The sequence below is a fragment of the Branchiostoma belcheri genome, unplaced genomic scaffold (genome assembly GCF_001625305.1).
Source record: "Branchiostoma belcheri isolate BF01 breed outbred unplaced genomic scaffold, Haploidv18h27 scaffold308, whole genome shotgun sequence".
NCBI classification, from domain to species: domain Eukaryota; kingdom Metazoa; phylum Chordata; class Leptocardii; order Amphioxiformes; family Branchiostomatidae; genus Branchiostoma; species Branchiostoma belcheri.
In genome coordinates, this window is record NW_017803919.1 from 127,870 (window position 1) to 139,185 (window position 11,316).

Genomic DNA, 11,316 nt, shown 5'->3' on the forward strand with positions numbered 1-11,316 from the left:
CATACTTGTGACTCGCTACCTTTACCAGACGTGCCCCCGAATTGACACTTCCGGGTTCGATCCAAGTCAAAAAACACCATAAATCCGCAAAAAAAAAAATATTATCACCAAAGGTTGTGCATATCTTAACTGAATCTGGCTATGCAGCCCTGGAAAACAGCGTTTTTGTGCATATTTTTAAACAAAGAATATCGAGACCAGACATCCCTCTGTGCGAAAGGTCATACAAGTGAACCCGACCGAGAATACTTCAAACACACCAAAGGTCAACAGTCGCGACCATTTTCACGCTTAAAGGGGTGTTCTGGGGCCACCAAAAAGGCACCATTTTCTCGCCCGAAAACACATACAATAAAAACAAAAAAACGTGCATCATCTACAGCCCAATAGCAAAACATATACCGAGTCCAAAAAGAATCTGTCCACCCAAACGTGAGAAACTGCTGCGAACGTGAAAATCTTAATCTCTCACATAGCCCTCCCGCGGAAGGATATCTCCTCCCCCGGAGGCAATAATATAAAGTGTTTTACATGTGTGTTTTACTCCAACGACGACCTGAGAGCAATGACTAACCAGCCCCCACTGTCCTGTAAAATCCGGTCTGCCCGTCTCCGCCTCTTCGGACATATTGCCAGGGCGGAACCACCCCTGGAACTAGATTCTCACCTAAGAGAACCGCCTCCCCCCACCTGGTCCCGCCCTAGAGGGAGACCGAGGCGCACCTGGACGGACCAACTGTCCACCGACCTCCAGACCGCAGGACTTGACTTCACCACCGCCTTGGAGGCAGCAAGAGGCAGGCAGTCCTGGAGAGCCCTATATGCAGAGGCGCTACGCCCCCAGTGCTGAGGGGCATGCGGAGCTGAGTGAGTTCTACATGGAAACAGCTCGAACTATGTCTATGTCCGCTTTGCGGAGGAGATTGATTGGAATAGATCCACACTGTGAATGATTTCTCACAGAAATAGGGATTTGACTAACATCTTTTGCATCCCTACGTATACGTTATAGTTTTAGCTTTTGGCAGTTCAATCACATGTGTACATTATGGACACCTATGTGCCTTAAAACCATATCTACCTGGTTTCATATCGCAGTAGACCTCTACATGTACACCGGCCAGGGCCGGGGTTGAGCCAAGTGTGTAGACTCCACTTGCCATGTGTCCGGCGGCTTTATATGCAGCACAGTCCGGCTCTGGGAAACGGTAAGTAACAGGGGGACCTAGTCACGATGTAATGATTGATATGTCAGACAACTGTGACATGTTAGTAACCTAAAACATCTTTCAAATTGGTAATTCATGACAGGCCAAACTGCTAGTATTTAACTCCGAAAATCCAGGGACACAAATTAGTAGGCGTAGAAACAAAAGGAAGTCAAGGCCGCAAACACCGGACTAGAATGAATTGGACTGCATCTAAATGTTTAATGTATAATGTAGGGTAATGTGACCGGTAACGCTTGTATATGACTGCCATCTGTATATGAATTGCTGGGATGTGTAAGAGTTTTTAGGCACGTTGGTGAAAATACTATGACTGTGTCACTGTAAGACCCGCACGTGAGAAACTCGGACCCTCCAACTAACCTGCAGGAGGAGCAGTCGGGGCTGCTGGGGTTGTGACCTGCGGAGGAGCAGTCGGGGCTGCTGGGGTTGTGACTTGCGGAGGAGCAGTCGGGGCTGCTGGGGTTGTGACCTGTGGAGGAGCAGTCGGGGCAGCTGGGGTTGTGACCTGCGGAGGAGCAGTCGGGGCTGCTGGAGTTGTGACCTGCGGAGGAGCAGTCGGGGCGGGACAGCTACACTGTAACAAAGGCGACACGTATAAATGTAAAAACGTCTTAAGGCATCGGGAAAGAATCTTACGGTGTTAGAACAGGTAAAACAAAATAAGCAAAAGCTGTTCAGTTGAAAGCAGAATGAGCAATGGAAGACGTAGGTTGTCTGGATTATTAGTCCTCTCTTGAGAAACTCGGACTTTTCCGGACTCGGAAAATTGTATACTTTTCACGATCAAAGTAGTATGCGTCATTGCTGCTTGATTGTGTTAAGGTCCAGAATAGCTGGTGTGATTGAGTATACAGTAATTACGTTTACCTTCGCAGAAGGAAAATATACTGTTTTTGCTCTCTTCCTTTTCTCCTTCTCCAAACAAATAAGGTCAATGACCTGGAACAGACGGCTGTCAACATAGTAATTAGCTCTGTAGCTAGAAACCCTGTGGTGCTGGGTTACATTTTGTACCAGGACAGAGCTGAAGGGGCAGCTCACCATATATATTATGCATATGTTTAAGTAACAAAATACAGAGCAGTAGACCATGTGAAGTTTATGTATTTATTATGCATTTGCTTTGCAAATGTTACCTATCTAAATCAGGAATAAATCTGTCTAAAGAAAATCCTGAGCTTACGAGATGGTTATCAATAATTAAGGCCAGGTTTTTGATGTACTGGTCTACAACTGCCAGTGGTACGCCGTTTAATACTGCATATTACCCTGTCCAGGAGGTCCGGTTGGACTGACCGGACCGCTCAAGCCTCGCGGACCAACCATCACTTTAACCAAACACTGCTGTGGATAAACTCCGTAGTCATTTCGGAATGAAGCGGTCTAAAGAAAGTTAAATGATTAACTGAGTATCTTAATCAAGGTATAGTCCGGAAATGCTTCAGGCCAAGTTTTTCTCATGCAACCCCTCTTAAGATCCCCAATAGCCAACGGTAGATCATCTGTATAAAGCCGTGCATTGTAATCTCCAAGAACATCCTACAATGGCAAAAGACAGTATCAAATAGGCCTGGACAACTTGACACAGTCTTTGCCACCCTTTGATCTGCTTGGAGATTAGTGTATTGTACGGACCGTCTGTTTGTTAGTTTGTCAATTTTGTATTTTTACCACCCTCCCGAGCAGGGTCAGTGTCGATGCCCAAGCCTACCCCTGACCGCCACTGACCCTGCTCGGGAGGGTGATTTTTACCTGTCCAGGCGGTCCTGGCGGTCCAGACATAGCTGGCCCTGTGGACCCATGTTCTCCCGGAGGCCCAGGTAGAGTAGGGCTGGCTAGCCCCATGAGCCCCTTGAAATAAGTTCCTGAAATAAGAATTCGGAGACTTCGTACCTGCATGAAATATTTAGAGCCTTTGTAATTACCTTTGGCTTTGCATTACCTTTGCCAAGAAGGTTACTAGTAGGTTTTCTGTAGCGTTTGTGTGTGTGTTTGTGTGTATGTGTGTGGGGTGTAGCACAACTCAAGAAGCTTTTGATTGTCATGGATGTTGGTACATGTAGGTGGATAGGTGTTAAAGAGACATAAAATGATTAGAGTTTGGACCCCCTTGGGGCTTGTAATGGTACTGCAGCAGAACTTGCGGTTTTGATTTTTCATGATCTGAGTATGCTCGGGTCACGAATTCCGGATGTTATATATATGGTAGCTCTTGTGCTGGAACTGCAGGACATTTTGTTCAGGAATCTTGGAGAGAGGATAACTCAAAACAGATTGTCATTTTTATTCTCTAGGCATCTGATGCTTGGCGAAATTAAATAATAATTATGCAAGTCAGGAGATTCATGATTAATAAGAAAATTTTTCAGGTAAACAATGCATATAATTGATGCAAATGGGACTCTTATTTGCAAAATCAATTAGACAAATGCACCAAAAAACAGTTATGAGTTTGGAATATCCAGTTGCTCAAGTATTCTGTTGCATATCCAGTTTCTTGAGTACCTGTTTTTGGCGTATATTATTACCTGGATGTCTAACCTTCACAGACGTAATAAGAAACATATGTAATTCATCAGTTCGAAGGGTTAATATCATTTGGCGAAAGTAGGAGGTCATGGAAGTCTTTTTGCCTCATTAATCATGGAAATTTGTTGATTACATGTAGTATAATTTTTTATACAAATCAGTACCTTATTTGAGTAATTAGTATACCTTCAACTTGCCATAGGTAACATACATTATATGTATCAAAGTTCTATTATGTACAACAATGGAATTTTTTTGCTCCACAGTTTTGTGGAACTGTCGCAAGGGTCTGTGCGGCTGTCATTCGGCGCCACTAGGTAACCTCTATACGAGGATAAAAAAAACACTTACTAGTAGTCCTGACATTAAAAAGCTATCAGTCACCAACAAAGTCAATACCATAGCATGCCCATACAAGAACCAGATACTCTGGTGCAGTACCAAAGTCAGCCAGTCGGAGGCCCAAATTTAACCTTGACCTTTAAGACTTACCTACATACCAAATATTATCACAATCCATAAAGCCTTCTCAAGATATGCTATATCAAGAGATGAGCACACACACACACACATACACGAAGAGACACAAATAATGAAATATACACATACAGACCAAAATACCTACATTTCAGTGTAAAATAAAAGAAGTAATTTTGTTTAACTGGTTTAAGATTTGTGATGGTATTAACACATACTACCGCATTTTTATGTGTTGATAAAAATAAAATAACATCCAAATTTTATTTGCAGAAACCTTTGAAAATGAATCGTGTGTGTCCAGCGTCCACGCACAATGAAGCTCCCCACTGTAGCTCTTCCAGCAGCTTGAATATAAAATTGACCACCATAAAACAAACACATAAACTTCCCCGGCTATCTAGTCGCTAGAAACAATGACATGGACGGATTAGCATAATACCGGTCGATCAGATTCAACTATTTTTCTGGTTTTCAAAGTAATATTTCCAACCTAGGCAGAATGATCTAGATAATTGTAATTAAGTGGCATAATCAAGAAATTACTATTATCAGCTTCCAGTCTCTGTGAAATCAACCTTGTGTTCAAATTTCAAGTTTATAAACAGCCTCATCAAAAGTTTCTAATAGTAGATTCTATATCTATATTTGTAACTTGAATTGTCTTCATCACAGTTAAATTTGCGTTGACAGTAAACGTGTCTAGTAGAAACATGTCTTCTAATTGTGGTGTCCATATGGTAGTCAAAGAGAACAGTATGCATGTAAATTGAAGCTCTGTTAAAACCGTATACGTAACTGCAAGCCAATGTCTGAGAAAGGATCTGACACTACCAGGCAGGGCTTGACCAGCCAGTGTTGTCCTTACATTCTGGATTAGGTGAGACTGTTAGCCAGGGAATACTGGTTCAGTTAAACTCATAGCTTGGTGTCATGAGCACTTTAATTCATTATCTGTTGTCTGTTCATTTTAGAATGTCTTGAAGAGAAACTTGTCTTGGTCACTGTCTTAGCCAGGTACCTACCCATGTTACCACCCCGGTTGTCAGAGGTAGACTGAGGTCCGGTAGTTCACGTGAGCCAAATTTATTGGGTGATTTTATAGTACAGGAATGGTCCTGATTTTGACATACAAAAACTACTGTGAATTATTTTGTAGACGCATACAGATACTTATCATTTGTCTAGAATGTTGGATACAATTATCATATTTATGTTTAGAAATAATGAGGAGGAGGCACATTCCAAACGCGAAAATCCTTACCCCTGCTGCCGCGGAAGGACATGATCACGCGTAAGTGTTAGTAAAAACTGACCTGCCACGAAGGACAGTGAGACGACCATGACCGCGACGACCAGCCCGCCGAAGGTCCACCAGAACTTCTTACACCAGCGGGACCACTTGGTCTTGTTGTTAGTGATTGTGTCACTGGTTTCTGTTCGACAAACCAAGTATATTTGAATGTTTTTATTGAACCATAAGACAATATTATAGTATTTGCGAGACAGTGCAACCCTCAATTTTATGATTGAAAAATAATATAATTTAAGAGTCATATTAACCTGGCAAAACCAGGCAGAGGTCGGTATAGGGGGCTGACCAAGTTGGGACACACATTATATGTGTGACATCCATCATGTAATTAAAACCATCCTGTTATTTACGGAGTTCTGGGACCCCCCCCTCTCAGTAATGTTACGTCATTTCCTGGACCAATCAACAGGGCTCGAAATACTGGGTGCACCCAAAATTGGAGTTGTGCACCAAATATTTTTGTACGAATTTTTAACATTGGAAGTGTATAATAGTATACCGGATATTCTTGGTCTCTAAGTATCATAAAAATAATAAAATCTTTGTTGTAATAATGTTTCAGATTTTGAAGTTAGCTCTCGTTAGCTCTAGATTCAAGCTCAGAAGAGGAGCAGTGAGACTTGCGATTAGGTTTTGTTTCATATGGTGCACCCAAAAAAAAATTTTGTGCACCTAAGTTTTCAGGTTGGGTGCACAAGTGCACCTATTCCCAAAAATGAATTTCGAGCCCTGAATCAATTACTGATGGGTAGTTGTAATAAACGACCCTTGCTGGTGAAAAAATTGAAAATAAACCAGGGCAGCAATTTCCAATGCCACGGTTACCCCCACCTGTTTTATTCGGCACTGACTGACGTACATATTTTTGGCAACCAACATCAAAGAGGTCTAGGAGACATGATGATTGGCTGTCTAGTTTTGTCTCTTTTGTTTGGAGTTGTTGAGGATACGCATGTACATTTTGCCAAAAAAACAGGGACGGTACGAGAAAAATGAGAACAGGACGAACTACTACGATCTCGCCATTTGAACAAGCACATGTTCAACTGTTGGGGGAAAATATCCACTTACCGAGGAAAACAAATTAGCTATATTTTCACATTTCCATCGCTAGAAATCAGTGACCGGTTCACAAAAATACTCTAAAATCGCCCATGTTTATCGTAGAAAAAAGTACGTAAACAAGCGCCATCTTGTTATGCATCCGAATATGACGCCGGGGGAACCCTGCCGAGTTTTCCAAATATGGGAATCGCCGGAAAAGTCCGACACATCGGTCCTTCTTGGCGCTGATCGGGGCGTGTGACGTCATAACTAAGCTCATTATCGGCGGGAAACCGCGGGAACATGCGCTACGTACATCAGAGGATGTGCCGCCGGGCCTGTAAACAATGGGCCGCAGCGGGGCGAAACAAAGGAGCGCAGTGGGTAATCTCGTGCTCTGTCCTCTTTGTAGAACGTCCTTGATTATAATCAATTGATTGATTATAAAATAGTTTTTAATCTATTTGCAGATACTTCTGATCTATTATATAATATAGAAGCCTCTGGAGACAGCTGTCTACGGCTGCCATGCTTCTACCCAGAAGCCCGCGGATGATTGATTCTGATCTATATTTATAACCAGTGTATAGCCAGTATTTGTTAATGTTTGTACCTAGTTTGTCAATGTACTTTGCATAGCTGACCTTATTGTGTAATGTTTTTTAAAGCCTGAGTACGTAATTCAGCGGTTTTATACGCTGCCATGTACCTGGAGTGTTGTTAATAAACTACTATTATTATTATACAAAAAAAATTATACACCTCCCATACTTGTGACCATATTTGTGTATTGTTTTATTTTAAACCAAGCCAACAGTGGCCATTCTTCTGCCCAGATAATCTACTCTCCTACCGTGAGGTGCTATGTCAACAAGTTGATTAGCCAGATTGTTCACAATAACAACAAAGAGCTCACATTATACGGATGCCAAAAGTCTCAATTTTGTAGTCGATGTTTAATCAAATGGTGCATGTTCAGATAATATAATTCTACGTAAAAACAAGTATGGTTGAAAAGAAGACAATTTGCACAACAATATCTCGTTGAGACCATTATCTTGGAGGATTCCAGTGCTCAGCTATGCCTTCATGAATATTTCCAATGACATATTTTTGTCAATGTTTTTATATATTATTAAAAAATCTATGTTCTAGCTATACTAGTAGTACTAGACATAGCCTTAACGTGATGTTGTAGAGTTTTCTTTGCTGAATGCGTACATACCAAATTTGTCTTCAAGAAGTATGTCTGTGAGATGCACGAGGTGTTTAAAGGCAGCAGAATTGACAGGTACGTATTATATCATGAATGAGATATGGATACATGATATGTGAAATAAATGTGGTCAGATTGTACCTCAACAATATGTATGATCAAAACATGTCAGCAATTTCGGAGAGAAAACATCAGGAAGTTGTGCACCACTCGCAAAATCGAGGCAACCGTTAATTAGGCTGGAAGAAGAAAATTGACTTAAGTTTACTGCGCAGAGACCCTAAAAATCCATTTGTGGCTGAAAATTACTGAAATATTGTAAGGGCTACCCTGATAATTCTGATAGTGGTACAAGCTGGACTGACTTGACACGACGCCCGGTGGAATGCGATCCGCCGGGCCGCTTCGTCACGTCCGTCTCACTTGTTTTTCTAACCATATGGCTGTTCATAGTTCGTCATACCTATCACAGATACAAAGTATAAGCCAATTTGTCTGACCCCCATTTTCCTACCTCTGCTTGGGTTTCTTCTGACTCTTAGAAATACACCGAAATAAACAAACATAACTGACAATGAAATTCGTGGATCTGTCAAATACTTGGTCTCTCAGCAGCACACAAAAGGAAAAGACAAATTGACAGAAAATCTGTTACCAGCAGTGTCGCCAGTCTTGGATCGTTTCTGCTCTCCCGACATGATGCCACTTGTCTGTTTTCTGCACAGCAAAAACACGCCCTACACCAGGCACGGCGTTTGTCGACTGACGCGAAGCCTGACTAACCCACGCAGCGACTACAAACAGCTTTACATAACGAGATTTAAAGAAAAGGATAAAAGCAAAATATATTTGATAAACAACAGTACATCAGCAACCAAGTAATGCATACTTAACTAACTAGTCTACGAAACTTAAAAGCTAAGGGATGAAAGCAAGACACACTGAGTAAACTAATCTCCAAGCAGATTCGGTGGGGGCAAGAGGACTTAATGCAGGGCGCAGGATAGCCCAGCCCTGGTGCGTTCTGCGGCAGATTCGTGGGGCGAACGTTGGATACAGGCGGCCAACATGAAGGTAGGCCGAGGAATGAGATGTTTCGTCTTGCACTTCAGCAAATAAATAATTCAGCCCTGATCGTAGAAACAGATGATCGTTATCTACTCACAGGTGGTCCACTGTCCATCTGCAAAGAGCAGTAAGTTAACCTGTTGGCAAGCTATTTGCAATGTCTTTGGTACACTTAGATCCTGCACCTTCGAACTCGGGCTGCATCCCACTGTTGTAATGTCTTTGGTACACTTAGATCCTTCACCTTCGAATTCGGGCTGCATCCCACTGTTGTGCAGGCACTTTGTCGGAGGAGGTACACAGATGTCTGAAGAACAGGTCTATGACCAAGCCATCAGATCATTTCTAGGGAAGCTGACCAGCCTGACAGGAACACAGCCACTGACCAGCCAGACAGGAACACAGCCACTGACCAGCCAGACAGGAACACAGCCACTGACCAGCCAGGCAGGAACACAGCCACTGACCAGCCAGACAGGAACACAGCCACTGACCAGCCAGACAGGAACACTGGCAGGAACATCGGCACTCAACACAACAGGAACCACCAGTCCTGGGCTGGGAGAAGTGTTCAGCAGATCTATGTTGCTAGCTAACAACGTAACCACATACGATGATCTTGGCTGCCTTGAATGCGATCACAGGGACAGAATCATAGCACAGTTAAAGGAGCAACTGGAGTGGGCCAAGTGTCAACAAATTCCAGGTCAGTAATGTATCAGAGGAAATCAGGTAGATTTGAACGTGCCTTCTTATTTGCATATCTTCAACTAGTCAACTTAGCTGTAACATGCTTCTGCTTGTTTGACCCATTCCCTTTCTTAAACTTTTGTAGCAACTGGTTGACATCATGGATGCAAAGCTGCACAAGAGTTACGTACCAGCCGATGGATGCACTAAGGACGCTCTCCTACGGGAGCTGCAAAAAATCCCAAAGGGCTACCTAGCGAACAACAATGCCAGGGTCGGTGACCAAGTATTGGGCAAGATAAGGGTGGAGAGGCCAGCTTTCGTGCCAGGATTCCGAGCATCCCTTCTAACTGGCCGAGCAGTAAGTGGCAATCTAATACCGTATGAAATATGAGAAAGATATGGCTTGAGTTATAGTAACTTATACTACAGTATGGTTGTTAACCAGCCAGATCAGTCTTGAAAGTTTCTGAGGAGCTTCATTAGTAACTTTGTTGGTGAGCTATATAATGCTCAAGTGTAAATACATTGTATGTCATATGACATTGTAGCTCTTTTCAGACCACAAGGAAGAGCTCTTCCTTGAAAACATGCAGGATGCAGTAAAAGAAGGTGATGGGGAAAGGCTGATGAGGCTATATACAGTGGCCTTGCTCTATCATAAGGCATATGGGCATACCCAGTATTCCTATAGCTGTCCCCACAAAAGCACACATCCTAACCTGGAATCTGTTCTACAACGGGAGGGGGAGGAATGAATATTCCCCTGGACCTCCTAAATAACTTTTTAAAGTCATTTCTGAAAGGGTTGGGACCAAATCTCACAGAGAGAAGTGCACCATGCAAAGCTACAGTATAGGGGCGTAATGGTGTGTTCGAAGCAGGCCCCCACCAACACAACCATGGGCCCGATGTGGGCGCGGCGAGAGCGGCCAAAATCGCGGCCAGGGTGAAGGCAGTAGCAGAGAAGGACTTATTTCAGTCGGCAGCAGCTATTGTGGACGATGTGTTGTTGGAAGAACTGGGTGATTCGCCGTGCCATTCACTACGAAAGCCGGAACATTTGGCTAGAGCAGCCAATCGTCACCGACAGAAACTGCGACCCACCGAACCCAAAGACATGACGAGGATCACGTCCCAGCGTCTTTCTTCAGGGCGGATGTGCGGGTAGGCGGACAGCGAATCTGATACACGGACATTCATCTAAAACACCTGTCTAACGCCAAGACATGGTACATGGATGGAAGCTCATGTGTATGTATGATTTAACAATTTTCATGCTGTCTTGAATTGATTTGTCCTCTTGTTTTGTTCAAATTATATGATCAAGCCTGCCATTTCGATGGGATGACCCCCAAAGCACAAAGAAGCTTGGAGCTGTCATAATGCAGCTATGTAAGAAGGTAATGGGTGTTTTTGGTTCAGTAGAATGTCACAATTACACTGAATGTAGCACTCTACATGATAGAGAAGATCTTTTATACCAAACACTTATCCAAACGATTGAAATGCTATTAGCAATAATTCAGTAATTGTTTCAGGGAGACAGTATATTTCGTATTCTCTATGCCAATACATACACAACATGAAGCGGTGCCCCCAAATATCTGTGCCTACTTTGAGATCAGTATAAAATACAAATTCACTAGAATGAGAAATGTCATGTGACTTTTATGAAAATTTTGTGCTAGACATGTGCTTAAAATTAAAATGTTGCTACCCTTCCCTAAGCTGTTGAATTCTTG

At 42.8% G+C, this 11,316-nt stretch overlaps 1 protein-coding gene across 1 annotated transcript in view; it reads right to left on the reverse strand.

Moving 5' to 3' along the window:
• Positions 1 to 8,511, reverse strand: part of LOC109474400 (fibrinogen-like protein 1) — a 13,868-nt gene extending 5,357 nt beyond the window's left edge. The window contains exons 1-2 of the mRNA XM_019774699.1: positions 8,469 to 8,511; positions 5,555 to 5,674 (exon numbers count right to left, since the gene is read on the reverse strand). Coding sequence (XP_019630258.1) covers positions 5,555 to 5,674; positions 8,469 to 8,511 — 163 coding nt within the window. The remainder of the gene's footprint in view (positions 1 to 5,554; positions 5,675 to 8,468) is intronic.
• Positions 8,512 to 11,316: the final 2,805 nt, after the last annotated feature.